This window comes from Oncorhynchus masou, chromosome 26 (genome assembly GCF_036934945.1).
Source record: "Oncorhynchus masou masou isolate Uvic2021 chromosome 26, UVic_Omas_1.1, whole genome shotgun sequence".
Classification (NCBI taxonomy): domain Eukaryota; kingdom Metazoa; phylum Chordata; class Actinopteri; order Salmoniformes; family Salmonidae; genus Oncorhynchus; species Oncorhynchus masou.
In genome coordinates, this window is record NC_088237.1 from 23535027 (window position 1) to 23550187 (window position 15161).

At 46.5% G+C, this 15161-nt stretch overlaps 1 protein-coding gene across 1 annotated transcript in view; it reads left to right on the forward strand.

Moving 5' to 3' along the window:
- Positions 1-15161, forward strand: part of LOC135515071 (ankyrin repeat and sterile alpha motif domain-containing protein 1B-like) — a 416040-nt gene that overhangs the window by 394036 nt on the left and 6843 nt on the right. The window contains 5 exon segments of the mRNA XM_064938895.1: positions 620-745; positions 7551-7622; positions 10072-10158; positions 11161-11298; positions 12276-12443. Coding sequence (XP_064794967.1) covers positions 620-745; positions 7551-7622; positions 10072-10158; positions 11161-11298; positions 12276-12443 — 591 coding nt within the window.

Below are 15161 nucleotides of genomic sequence, written 5' to 3' on the forward strand. Positions count from 1 at the left end.
AATACTGTTGTTGTCATTGTACGTGACGAACAGTCGAACAGTCAACTGTCAATGTACGTGATATAAATGTACATTATATTTGTTGATAATACAAGTCCATTTACTCATGATCGTTTCCATTTGATTTAGAACATATTGGCTAAGGGGAAAGTACTGAAGCTAAATATATATCCATTTCCTGTTTCTGCTGAATAGGATGAAAGAAAGAAGGACAGGGGATTTTCCACACAGTGCCAGGGAGGTGTGAGCATCATAGCACTAGCTAGGGGAATTAAACAGTATGAAAAGACATTGAAATAGGACCCTTCTAAGACTGTTAAAACGCACTTAGCATTAGGAGAGGATGATCCATAGAAACACAGTGAGGTCTCAAAATGTTTTTGAAATGTTGTTGAAGCGTTGTTGTTAAGCTTTTCATGTTCAGTCAGTCTGGATAGAACCTGTTACATCATAGAAGTGCCATGTGCTTAGGAGCAAACGGCAGCACATATCTGACAGACTAGATGTATCAGCTCAGAATATGCTTGACTTAAGTTTGTGCCCAATCCTTTTCCTTGTAATCGGCTGTGATTCCTCATCCGTGGCCTCTGTCTGATCTTGCCATTGGCTGTCATTACAGCAAGGCGAATGGTGCGAGCCAATCACGTTGCGTCCTCCCAACGAGGCCACCTCGTCCACTCCAGTGCAATACTGGCAGCACCACCCTGAGAAACTCATCTTCCAGTCGTGTGACTATGAAGCTTACGTGAGTAGTCCCGTCCCTACGTTATACAGTGTGTGTGTGTGTGTGTGTTAGTATGCTTTTCATGCATGTATAATATGCTTGTGAATGTGTATGCATGCAAAACGCTACATTAGCATATTATCATATTCTACAGCAGCGGTATTCAAAGTCGGGGTCGCGACCCCGCTATGGGACCATCAGTGGGGTCAATAAAAAGGAACTAAACATTTAGAGTACAGATCATTATATGGGACAATATATTTTTCAGAAAGATAATACAAACAAATACAATTTTATTGAGTAAATGTATTTTGATAAGAGAATAAACTATAATGAAGGTTATTTGTTGATGTAAAAATGTACAGATTTTAAGGTTGTGTCAGCAGTCAGAGATCATGCCCTGCTCCCCCCATTACTTCTGAGGCAGTCAGATATCATGCCCTGTTCCCCCCATTACCAGTGAGGCAGTCAGAGATCATGCCCTACCCCCCCCCCCACATTACTACTGAGACCGTCAGAGATCATGCCCTACTACCCCTCATGCCCTACTCCCCCCATTACCAGTGAGGCAGTCAGAGATCATGCCCCCCCCCCCCCACATTACTACTGAGACAGTCAGAGATCATGCCCTACTCCCCCCATTACTACTGAGGCAGTCAGAGATCATACCCTCTTCCCCCCGTTGCTACTGAGGCAGTTAGAGGTCATGTCCTGCTCCCTCCCCGTTGCTACTGAGGCAGTCAGAGGTCATGTCCTGCTCCCTCCCCATTGCTACTGAGGCAGTCAGATGTCATGTCCTGCTCCCTCCCCATTGCTACTGAGGCAGTCAGAGGTCATGTCCTGCTCCCTCCCCATTGCTACTGAGGCAGTCAGAAGACATGTCCTGCTCCCTCCCCATTACTACTGAGGCAGTCAGAGATCATGCCCTCTTCCCCCCATTGCTACTGAGGCAGTGAGAGATCATGCCCTGCTCCCTCCCCATTGCTACTGAGGCAGTCAGAGATCATGCCCTGCTCCCTCCCCATTGCTACTGAGGCAGTGAGAGATCATGCCCTACTCCCTCCATTGCTACTGAGGCAGTCAGATCATGCCCTACTACCCCTCGTGCCCTACTCCCCCCATTGCTACTGAGGCAGTCAGAGGTCATGCCCTGCTCCCTCCCCATTGCTACTGAGGCAGTCCGAGGTCATGTCCTGCTCCCTCCCCATTGCTACTGAGGCAGTCAGAGGTCATGTCCTGCTCCCTCCCCATTGCTACTGAGGCAGTCAGAGATCATGTCCTGCTCCCTCCCCATTGCTACTGAGGCAGTCAGAGGTCATGCTCCCTCCCCATTCCTGCAGTCAGGGGTCATGTCCCTCCCCCATTGCTACTGAGGCAGTCAGAGATCATGTCCTGCTCCTCCCCACTGAGGCAGTCAGGGGTCATGTCCTGCTCCCTCCCCATTGCTACTGAGGCAGTCAGAGGTCATGTCCTGCTCCCTCCCCATTGCTACTGAGGCAGTCAGGGGTCATGTCCTGCTCCCTCCCCATTGCTACTGAGGCAGTCAGAGATCATGCACTACTCGAATCATATTCTACAATATATTTTTCAGAAAGATAATACAAACAAATACAATTTTATTGAGTAAATGTATTTTGATAAGAGAATAAACCAGAATATTATTTGTTGATGTAAAAATGTACAGATCTTAAGGTTGTGTCGTATTTGGGTTATGGTGGGGTTTAGAGAAATTATTGGGAAGAAAATTCACCAGAAATTCTGGTGGAACGAATGGGGTCCCCATCTAAAAAGGTTTGAATAATACTGTAATGTGGGGGAGATGCCTTGTCTGCCAAGGGGGTTCAAGACACACACTTTCACCCCCCGACTTAAAGTACCTGCACTTGTGTTACCTAACCGACACACTGGAGGTATTCAGGAGTAAAACCATGTTTCACCCTTCGATCAATACTGCACCAAGCTATTCACGCTGCTGCAGTCATTTTAGCCTCCCGTTACATAAAACCAACCATGTTTCCAAGGATACTGCACATGTACATTTGATTGGCTTAGCCCCAGCAACCATGTAACACTGATTACTACCCACTTTCAGCTGATGAATCACCGGGAAGATGATTGGCTCCCATTTGGAGTCAGGAGGCTCCCATTGGCTCTCGGGGCCAGCCGTGTTGAATTGTGATTGACTCTTGCACAGTTGTGCATAGCGATTGACTCAGAGGTGCTGTTGTGGAGATGAGGGGGCTTGAGGATTAGAGAGAAAGAGAGAGAGAGAAACAGTGAGTGTGAGTAAGCGAGAGAGTTTGTGATAGAGTGAGGTATAAGGTAGTGTGGGTTGAGAGAGTGAGGGGAAAAAGGTAGTGTGGGTTGAGAGAGTGGGGTATAAGGTAGTGTGGGTTGAGAGAGTGGGGTATAAGGTAGTGTGGGTTGAGAGAGTGGGGGATAAGGTTGTGTGGGTTGAGAGAGGGACGAAGGAAGGCAGAGAGAGAAAGTGTAAAAAAAATATATAATCAGTGCCAAGCAACTACTCTCCCAGGACTGAAGCTCCACATGGCCCCACAAAGTGAGATAGCGGAGAATCTGGGAGAGAAAGAAAAGGAGGGAGAGAGAGAGAGAAGGATGGAGAGATTAAGCGAGGGAGGAAAAGTGAGGAGTATAGGGAGGCATATAAAGTAAGAAGGAGGGAGGGATGGAAGGAGGGAGGCAGGGATGGAGGGAAAAATAAATGGTGAGTTACAGTGTGACTAAAAGGAAGAGACAGACATTTAAAAAAGCATGGAGAGTTAAGCACTGAGATAGAGGATAGTTGAGGATGTAAGCAGTGTACAGAGGAAGAGGATAGAGTTGAGGATGTAAGCAGTGTACAGAGTAAGAGGATAGAGTTGAGGATGTAAGCTGTGTACAGAGGAAGAGGATAGTTGAGGATGTAAGCAGTGTACAGAGGAAGAGGATAGTTGAGGATGTAAGCAGTGTACAGAGGAAGAGGATAGAGTTGAGGATGTAAGCAGTGTACAGAGGAAGAGGATAGAGTTGAGGATGTAAGCAGTGTACAGAGGAAGAGGATAGAGTTGAGGATGTAAGCAGTGTACAGAGGAAGAGGATAGAGTTGAGGATGTAAGCTGTGTACAGAGGAAGAGGATAGTTGAGGATGTAAGCAGTGTACAGAGGAAGAGGATAGAGTTGAGGATGTAAGCAGTGTACAGAGGAAGAGGATAGAGTTGAGGATGTAAGCTGTGTACAGAGGAAGAGGATAGAGTTGAGGATGTAAGCAGTGTACAGAGGAAGAGGATAGAGTTGAGGATGTAAGCAGTGTACAGAGGAAGAGGATAGAGTTGAGGATGTAAGCAGTGTACAGAGGAAGAGGATAGAGTTGAGGATGTAAGCCGTGTACAGAGGAAGAGGATAGAGTTGAGGATGTAAGCCATGTACAGAGGAAGAGGAAGTTGAGGATAAGCAGTTGAGGATGTTGAGGATGTAAGCCGTGTACAGAGGAAGAGGATAGAGTTGAGGATGTTAGCCATGTACAGAGGAAGAGGATAGTTGAGGATGTAAGCTGTGTACAGAGGAAGAGGATAGAGTTGAGGATGTAAGCAGTGTACAGAGGAAGAGGATAGAGTTGAGGATGTAAGCAGTGTACAGAGGAAGAGGATAGAGTTGAGGATGTAAGCAGTGTACAGAGGAAGAGGATAGAGTTGAGGATGTAAGCAGTGTACAGAGGAAGAGGATAGAGTTGAGGATGTAAGCCGTGTACAGAGGAAGAGGATAGAGTTGAGGATGTAAGCAGTGTACAGAGGAAGAGGATAGAGTTGAGGATGTAAGCTGTGTACAGAGTAAGAGGATAGAGTTGAGGATGTAAGCAGTGTACAGAGGAAGAGGATAGAGTTGAGGATGTAAGCCAGTGCAGTGTACAGAGAGGATGTAAGAAGGAGGATAAGCCATGTACAGAGATAGTTGAGGATGTAAGCTGTGTACAGAGGAAGAGGATAGAGTTGAGGATGTAAGCAGTGTACAGAGGAAGAGGATAGAGTTGAGGATGTAAGCAGTGTACAGAGGAAGAGGATAGAGTTGAGGATGTAAGCAGTGTACAGAGGAAGAGGATAGAGTTGAGGATGTAAGCCGTGTACAGAGGAAGAGGATAGAGTTGAGGATGTAAGCAGTGTACAGAGGAAGAGGATAGAGTTGAGGATGTAAGCAGTGTACAGAGGAAGAGGATAGAGTTGAGGATGTTAGCCATGTACAGAGGAAGAGGATAGAGTTGAGGATGTAAGCAGTGTACAGAGGAAGAGGATAGAGTTGAGGATGTAAGCCATGTACAGAGGAAGAGGATAGAGTTGAGGATGTAAGCAGTGTACAGAGGAAGAGGATAGTTGAGGATGTAAAAAGAGAGAAGAGCGGGACGAATCCTCTAAGGCCTGATGCTGAAAACGCACTGATTCTATTACTCACAATGATCTTCATTCAACCAGAGACAATTTTCTAATGTCATTACAATGTTGTCTTCATAAAACCAAAATTTGTTTTAATCAATTCTTTATTATAGACCAGCTCTAATGTAATTATACTTTCTTTATTATAGACCAGCTCTAATGTAATTATACTTTCTTTATTATAGACCAGCTCTAATGTAATTATACTTTCTTTATTATAGACCACCTCTGTAATTATACTTTTTTTTATTATAGACCAGCTCTGTCATTATGCTTTCTTTATTATAGACCAGCTCTGTCATTATACTTTGTTTATTATAGACCAGCTCTAATGTCATTATACTTTCTTTATTATAGACCAGCTCTGATGTAATTATACTTTCTTTATTATAGACCAGCTCTAATGTCATTATGCTTTCTTTATTATAGACCAGCTCTGTCATTATACTTTGTTTATTATAGACCAGCTCTAATGTCATTATGCTTTCTTTATTATAGACCAGTAATTATGTTTCTTTATTATAGACCAGCTCTAATTATACTTTCTTTATTATAGACCAGCTCTAATGTCATTATACTTTCTTTATTATAGACCAGCTCTAATGTCATTATGCTTTCTTTATTATAGAGCAGCTCTAATGTCATTATGTTTCTTTATTATAGACCAGCTCTAATGTCATTATACTTTCTTTATTATAGTCATTATACTTTCTTTACCAGCTCTAATGTCATTATACTTTCTTTATTATAGACCAGCTCTAATGTCATTATACTTTCTTTATTATAGACCAGCTCTAATGTCATTATACTTTCTTTATTATAGACCAGCTCTGTCATTATACTTTCTTTATTATAGACCAGCTCTAATGTCATTATACTTTCTTTATTATAGACCAGCTCTGATGTCATTATACTTTCTTTATTATAGACCAGCTCTAATGTCATTATACTTTCTTTATTATAGACCAGCTCTGTCATTATGCTTTCTTTATTATAGACCAGCTCTAATGTCATTATACTTTCTTTATTATAGACCAGCTCTGTCATTATACTTTCTTTATTATAGACCAGCTCTGATACCACAGGAGAAACAAGAAAATGCACTCCCTTTAATGAATGCACTGTTGTTGTACTCTTAAAGGGAAACATTGCTAAGATGTTTCTCCAACATCACAACATGTCCTCTTCAGATGATGTTCTTTTGACCGCTGTCTTACGTCATCCTTACATGGCTAGAATGACACACATAATCCCAACTGTATAACACATAATCCCACTCTAATGTTAACTATGTTATAAATCATGTCACTATGTTATCTGTAATGTTATTACTATGTTATCTGTAAATTACTATGTTATCTGTAATGTTATTACTATGTTATCTGTAATGTTATTACTATGTTATCTGTAATGTTATTACTATGTTATCTGTAATGTTATTACTATGTTATCTGTAATGTTATTACTATGTTATCTGTAATGTTATTACTATGTTATCTGTAATGTTATTACTATGTTATCTGTAATGTTTTCAGCCTCAGACAACACTACTGTTTGTTTTCACAATGAAGCGCGCACACACACACACACACATATTCGCAAACACACACCCAGAGACAGGGGCTTCTTGGAGGTTTGTAACGTTATTACAGTGTTCTCCATACGAGGACAGATGACGCTCCCTTGATACCGTAGCATTATTAACAACAGAGCCAGACAGAGCAGTAACCAGCCCAGACAACCCCACTACAACCACCAGCCTACCTCCCATAAAGAAATGACTCATTCAATCTACTGCACTTAAAATAGGAGAGAAATCAGGGTGTGGTTGTGTTACCGTTAAGCTCATGCAATGTATTTGTTATCTTTTGACGAAGGGTAAGATTAGGTGGATCGTTTTGCCGGGACATTTTTCAAAAGCATATCCTGAAGGGTAAATGATTTAGGGTCAGGGGATCGAGGTATAAAAGGATCAATGTTTGCACTTTGGGTGTCAGAACATCCTATAAAAAATCCTCTTTGGGGCTTTTAGCTCTCAAATCAACAGTGGGCGCGCTGAGCAGTTAATCGTACAGCCATTACATCCCTTTAGCCCTAATGTCCCCATAAGTACTGTCCCCATAAACACCACCTTTATTAAATTGGGTCTGCGTCCTCACGAACCAGGTCCTCACTTATTGACCTCCCCACTTTGCGCATTTCCTGCCCGCCCCAGCCCTGTTTACACTCCTCTGGGGATTTCCAGGTTGTTTTAATCACATCAGAAAGCACTGCGTTATTATGCGGCTGGATTTTAAGTTTCCATCTTACATTGAATGATTCTATGATCCTTCATGTGTCTGTATAATAGCTCTAGGATGGAATGTGAATGCTAACGTTGTTTACCTTTATGTCTCTGACAGTACCTGGGCTCCATGCTGGTGAAAGAGCTGAGAGGAACAGAGTCAACACAAGACGCCTGCTCCAAGATGAGGGTAAGAGGGCCCGGCACATCACTACCCCCCAGAGAGAGATACTAGGACCACTTTAACCACCACTGTAGTCTCATTTTTAACCTGGATTCACCTCCCTCTCTTTTATTCTCTTTCACTTTCACTCACCTTCTTCCTCTCTCTCTCTCTCTTCCCCCTTCTCTCTGTCTCTGTCTTTCTCTCTTTCTCTCTCTTTCTCTCTCTTCCCCCTTCTCTCTCTCTCTGTCTCTCTCTCTCTCTTCCCCCTTCTCTCTCTCTCTCTCTCTTCCCCTTTCTCTCTCTCTCTGTCTCTCTCTGTCTCTCTCTTCCCCCTTTTCTCTCTCTCTGTCTCTCTCTCTCTCTCCCCCCTTCTCTCTGTCTCTCTCTGTCTCTCTCTTTGTCTCTCTCTCTTTCTCTCTCTCTCTCTCTTCCTCCTTCTCTCTCTCTCTCTCTCTCTCTCTTCCCCCTTCTCTCTCTCTCTCTCTCTCTCTCTTCCCCCTTTTCTCTCTCTCTGTCTCTCTCTCTCTCTCCCCCTTTCTCTCTGTCTCTCTCTTTGTCTCTCTCTCTTTCTCTCTCTCTCTCTCTTCCCCCTTCTCTCTCTCTCTCTCTCTCTCTTCCCCCTTCTCTCTCTCTCTCTCTCTCTCTCTCTCTCTCTTCCCCCTTCTCTCTCTCTCTCTCTGTCTCTCTCTCTTCCCACTTCTCTCTGTCTCTCTCTCTCGCTCTCTCTTCCCCCTTCTCTCTCTCTCTTTCTCTCTACTGAGTTACTGCAGTGTGGAAGTGCGGAAGCAGACTATTAATATGTGTACTATGCCTGCCCCGCAACGTCCTTTCTTCTCCTCATCTTTATCTGTTTGGTCTCATCTGAGAGCAGCTCACCATGCTGCAGACACCTCAGAGAGCCTCTCCCTCTCTCCCCCTCCCTCCCTCTCTCAGTTTATCTTGATCTGCCAAAACAATTGATGCTGTTGTTTTTATTGTCAGACTTCAAGGGTCATTAAATTTCAAGCTCTGCTCTCGATGTACCTACTGTACCTGCGTCCTGTTATACCCCCCTTCTCCATCTCACTTTTCTCTCTATATTTCCATGCTTGTGGACACAGTATCAACATGGTCCATATGCATATATAATTCCCTCTGCTCTCTCGTCGTCTGTCTTTGTGTCTCGCAGCGCTGCATTTGTCGGCCCTCATAAGCCCGTGATCTTGACAGGGAACTGCTGCACTAGAAATATGCTGATGTTGAGGAAACACAGAGAGTGAGAGCGGGGGGGGGGGGGGGAAGAGGAGAGGAATTCATACAGGATCTGTTGAATATATGAAACCCCTGACAGGTGGAATAATGGTACCAGGGTGATTTGAAGTCACATCATTCCCCACTGCGGCAGCGCATAATGAGCTTAACAATGGGAGAAGGAGAAAGAAACATGCCGCTGTCAGACTAGAGCAGGTGATAGTAAGTCTGGGTGGGAATAGAAAAAAACATGCCGCTGTCAGACTAGAGCAGGTGATAGTAAGTCTGGGTGGGAATAGAAAGATCATGCATCTGTCAGACTAGAGCAGGTGATAGTAAGTCTGGGTGGGAATAGAAAGAAACATGCCGCTGTCAGACTAGAGCAGGTGATAGTAAGTCTGGGTGGGAATAGAAAGAAACATGCTGCTGTCAGACTAGAGCAGGTGATAGTAAGTCTGGGTGGGAATAGAAAGAAACATGCTGCTGTCAGACTAGAGCAGGTGATAGTAAGTCTGGGTGGGAATAGAAAGAAGAAAGGAATATAGGAGGAATATTTATGGGTTGAAAGCTGATAGTTACATTGGGCTTCCAAGGGGGAAATCTATACGTTTTGAAAATGTCATTTGCACCCATTGTTTTCCATAAGTCACGGGGTAACCTTTGAACTTTGAGAAGATTGGAATTGATTCTGCTATTAAAGAGGAGAGTGTGCTGATAGGCTGGCTCTCTCTGTGCAGTGATCTCATCCCCATCTCCCTCTTTTTCTGCTTAGTTATAAGCTTGTGTTGATTTTCTCTTTCTCTCTCTCTCTTCCCACCCCTTCCCTCTTATTCTATCTCCTTATAAGCTTTGTTGAGCTCTCATCTCTATCTGTCCCCACTTGGATTGCAAAATTCCAGAAATTTTCAATAAATTCCCTGCCTTTCCCGAAATCCCGGTTTGAGGATTCACGGAATCAGGAGGGAATAAGTCGTAAATCCAGAATCCTCAAACCCAGGATTGATGGGGAAAAAACTGGGAATTTATTGAAAGTTTTGCAACCGTAGTCCCCACTCTCTCTAAAATGGTATTATATTGTGAAGAGATTCTTATTGCAGGGTTTTATCGTTCTGCTGTGACGGGAGGCGGTGAGACCGTCTTGTTAGCCTTGTGTTGGTGGCCATCAGTCTAATTGACATCAAATGTTAACTCAGACTCTTCTTTTCCCCCTCTTTCTCTCTCCGTATCTCTCTCCACTCTACAGAAGTCTACAGAACAGATGAAGAAAGTCCCGACCATTGTTCTGTCCGTCTCCTACAAGGGAGTCAAGTTCATTGACGCTACAAACAAGGTGAGAGGCTTTCTTTCCTCCGGCACCATTTCTGATGGGGGGAAACTGAACAGCACTGGGTGGAAGCACCATTACTGAGAGTAAGAACTGAACAGCACCGGGTGGAAGCACCATTACTGAGAGTAAGAACTGAACAGCACCGGGTGGAAGCACCATTACTGAGAGTAAGAACTGAACAGCACTGAGTGGAAGCACCATTACTGGGTGAACTGAACAGCACCGGGTGGAAGCACCATTACTGAGAGTAAGAACTGAACAGCACTGAGTGGAAGCACCATTACTGAGAGTAAGAACTGAACAGCACTGGGTGGAAGCACCATTACTGAGAGTAAGAACTGAACAGCACTGGGTGGAAGCACCATTACTGAGAGTAAGAACTGAACAGCACTGAGTGGAAGCACCATTACTGAGAGTAGGAACTGAACAGCACCGGGTGGAAGCACCATTACTGAGAGTAAGAACTGAACAGCACTGGGTGGAAGCACCATTACTGAGAGTAAGAACTGAACAGCACTGGGTGGAAGCACCATTACTGAGAGTAAGAACTGAACAGCACTGGGTGGAAGCACCATTACTGAGAGTAAGAACTGAACAGCACCGGGTGGAAGCACCATTACTGAGAGTAAGAACTGAACAGCACTGGGTGGAAGCACCATTACTGAGAGTAAGAACTGAACAGCACTGGGTCGAAGCAAAAAATAACATTGTCGGTTTCACAAGATCAACAGTCTGAACTTTCATCACATAAACTTTCTCTAAAGATCTCCAACCCTCTCTCTCTCTCTCTTGCTCTCGCTGTCTTTCTCTGTCTCACTCTCCCTCCCTCCCTCCCTCCCTCCCTCCCCTCTCTCTCTCTCTCTCTCTCTCTGTCTTTCTCTCCGTGTCTATCTCTCTCTTGGTCTTTCTTTCTCCCTGTCTCTCTCTCTGTATCTCTCCCACACTCTCTCCTTCTTTCCCTCTCTCTCTCTCCATTTCTCTTTCTCTGTCTGTCTCTCTCTCTAGAACATCATAGCTGAGCATGAGATCCGTAACATCTCATGTGCGGCCCAGGATCCTGAGGATCTGTCCACGTTTGCCTACATCACCAAAGACCTCAAGTCCAGCCACCACTACTGCCATGTCTTCACTGCCTTCGACGTGGTGAGTCACACACACTGTCTGTGAGCAGGTCGACGTGGTGAGTCACACACACTGTCTGTGAGGAGGTCGACGTGGTAAGTCACACACACTGTCTGTGAGGAGGTCGACGTGGTGAGTCACACACACTGTCTGTGAGGAGGTCGACGTGGTGAGTCACACACACTGTCTGTGAGGAGGTCGTGGTGAGTCACACACACTGTCTGTGAGGAGGTCGACGTGGTGAGTCACACACACTGTCTGTGAGGAGGTCGACGTGTTGAGTCACACACACTGTCTGTGAGGAGGTCGACGTGGTGAGTCACACACACTGTCTGTGAGGAGGTCGACGTGTTGAGTCACACACACTGTCTGTGAGGAGGTCGACGTGTTGAGTCACACACACTGTCTGTGAGGAGGTCAACGTGGTGAGTCACACACACTGTCTGTGAGGTCGACGTGTTGAGTCACACACACTGTCTGTGAGGAGGTCGACGTGTTGAGTCACACACACTGTCTGTGAGGAGGTCGACGTGGTGAGTCACACACACTGTCTGTGAGGAGGTCGACGTGTTGAGTCACACACACTGTCTGTGAGGAGGTCGACGTGGTGAGTCACACACACTGTCTGTGAGGAGGTCGACGTGTTGAGTCACACACACTGTCTGTGAGGAGGTCGACGTGGTGAGTCACACACACTGTCTGTGAGGAGGTCGACGTGGTGAGTCACACACACTGTCTGTGAGGTCGACGTGTTGAGTCACACACACTGTCTGTGAGGAGGTCGACGTGGTGAGTCACACACACTGTCTGTGAGCAGGTCGACGTGGTGAGTCTCACACACACACAGCACCCTCTGTCTGTGAGGGGGACAAGTGGCTTTATTAATTAGTTACTTCCTTGTTTGAGAACTACTGTTATGATGAAATGGCAGATTTTTACATAGTGTGTGTGTGTAAGTGCGTGCGCATTGACATTTCGTGTGTGTGTGTTTATAACAGAACCTGGCGTATGAGATCATCCTGACCCTGGGCCAGGCCTTTGAAGTAGCCTACCAGCTGGCCCTACAGGCCAGGAAGAGTGGCCATGGCTCCTCCACGCTGCCAGAGAGCTTTGACATCAAGCCCAACAAGCCCGTCCCCAAGCCCCGCGTCAACATCCGCAAGTCTGTGAGTAATGACACTAGTTTATACCCTCCGTTTAACCTTTACCCTCTACGACAACCTCCACCACGACCTCTCACCTTTCGTCAACACCTCTGTGCGAGCCATACCGTACTGTCTAGACCAACTGTAAGCTCCTGTACCACGCTGTTCCACGACCTCTCACCTTTCACCTGTCAACATAAGCCTTTATAAGTCCCACATAATACTGCAGCCAACCTTCCCCATCACACAACTACTTCCCTTTCCTATGACCTCTCACCTTTCACCTCTCATCAACATCCACTAGCCTATAGTGTCTCCCATGACCTCTCACCTGTCCTCTGTTTCCAGTACAGGTACATTAGAGTGAACATCTCTCAGCTCCTTCAATGCCTTTGTTAGCTTTGCTATCAGTGTTAGCATGTTATTGTGAGTGTGTTGGTGTGTTTAACGTTAACTCACTCCTTTTTCAAAGTGGTCTGTTGTGGTTATCTATGGTTGTAGTGTGTGTGTGTGTCTTGGCCACACTGAGCTTGTAGTGTAGGTCAGAGGTATGGGTCGGAGGTATGGGTCGGAGGTATGGGTCGGAGGTATGGTTCGGAGGTATGGTTCGGAGGTATGGGTCGGAGGTATGGGTCGGAGGTATGGGTCGGAGGTGCGGGTCGGAGGTGCGGGTCGGAGGTATGGGTCGGAAGGATGGGTCGGAGGTGCGGGTCGAAGGTATGGGTCGGAGGTATGGGTCGGAGGTATGGGTCGGAGGTATGGGTCGGCGGTGCCGGTCGGAGGTATGGGTCGGAGGTGCGGGTCGGAGGTATGGGTCGGAGGTGCCGGTCGGAGGTATGGGTCGGAGGTATGGGTCGGAGGTATGGGTCGGAGGTGCGGGTCGGAGGTATGGGTCGGAGGTGCGGGTCGGAGGTGCGGGTCGGAGGTACGGGTCGGAGGTATGGGTCGGAGGTGCGGGTCGGAGGTGCGGGTCGGAGGTATGGGTCGGAGGTATGGGTGGGTCGGAGGGTGCGGGTCGGGTCGGGTCGGAGGTGCGGGTCGTGCGGGTCGGAGGTGCGGGTCGGAGGACGGGTCGGATGGGTCGGGTCGGGTGCGGGTCGGAGGGAGGTGCGGTCGGAGGTATGGGTCGGAGGTACGGGTATGGGTCGGAGGTACGGGTCGGAGGTACGGGTCGGAGGTATGGGTCGGAGGTATGGGTCGGAGGGATGGGTCGGAGGTATGGGTCGGAGGTGCGGGTCGGGTGCGGGTCGGAGGTGTAGTAGAGGGTAAATGAAAGTAAACACATTTTACCCACCTTTTATGGAATAATGCATTGAAAGAAAAGGAAGCGTTACTTTTTCCACTGCGATCAGAGTTTACCCACCTATTTTCTGACCACTACATCACAGGTGTAGATGGATGTTTGATCTGTAAAAGACCCACTTTATCTTTCTCTTCCTGCAGTCTCTTACAGCCCTGGGTGATTGATGAGGGCTGTTTACATAGAGCTCTGTGGAGCCCAGCCCTGCTCACAGTGTGTGTGTGTGTGTGTGTGTGTGTACGCGTGCGCATCTCAGCTTTATGGGTGTGTGTGCATCTCTCAGCTATGTGTGTATTAGTGTTGGCTCTGTCCATGGCTCTCTCCCAGTCCCACGCAGGTAGACGTTGCCAGAGCCATCTACCCCAGCCACAGTGCCTGTCTGTCAGCCTCCTCTCCCCACAGCTTCCCCTTGGATTCCAGTTCCTGGAGCTTTAAAATAGACCTAGACGGACAGTTAGATGTACCACTGTACACCACTGGAGCCTTAAAAGCATTATTCTGTATAGTGTTCCCATGTGGATTTACTGGCCTTCATGAGTATGGTCACGGCCCAAATGTGGCACCCTATTCCCTATATATTGCATGGGCCCTGGTCAAACGTAGTGCACTATAAAGGAATAGGGTGCCATTTGGGAAGCATACTATGAGTGAGGTAAGTACTATTTGTGCTGGCTTCCAGAAAGTGAGTCAGGGGACAGATAAAGTGAGTCAGGAGACAGGTAAAAGTGAGTCAGGGGACAGGTAAAAGTTTGTGCAGGGGCTGAGTCAGGGGACAGAAAGTGAGTCAGGGGACAGATAAAGTGAGTCAGGGGACAGATAAAGTGAGTCAGGGGACAGATAAAAGTGAGTCAGGGGACAGGTAAAAGTGAGTCAGGGGACAGGTAAAAGTGAGTCAGGGGACAGGTAAAAGTGAGTCAGGGGACAGATAAAGTGAGTCAGGGGACAGGTAAAAGTGAGTCAGGGGACAGGTAAAAGTGAGTCAGGGGACAGGTAAAAGTGAGTCAGGAGACAGGTAAAGTGAGTCAGGGGACAGGTAAAAAGTCAGGGGACAGAGTCAGGGGACAGGTAAAAGTGAGTCAGGGGACAGATAAAGTGAGAGGGGACAGTGAGTAAAGTGAGTCAGGGGACAGGTAAAGTGAGTCAGGGGACAGGTAAACGTGAGTCAGGGGACAGGTAAAAGTGAGTCAGGGGACAGGTAAAAGTGAGTCAAAGTGAGTCAGGGGACAGGTAAAAGTGAGTCAGGGGACAGGTAAAAGTGAGTCAGGGGACAGGTAAAAGTGAGTCAGGGGACAGGTAAAGTGAGTCAGGGGACAGGTAAAGTGAGTCAGGGGACAGGTAAAGTGAGTCAGGGGACAGGTAAAGTGAGTCAGGGGACAGATAAAGTGAGTCAGGGGACAGATAAAGTGAGTCAGGGGACAGGTAAAATGAGTCAGGGGACA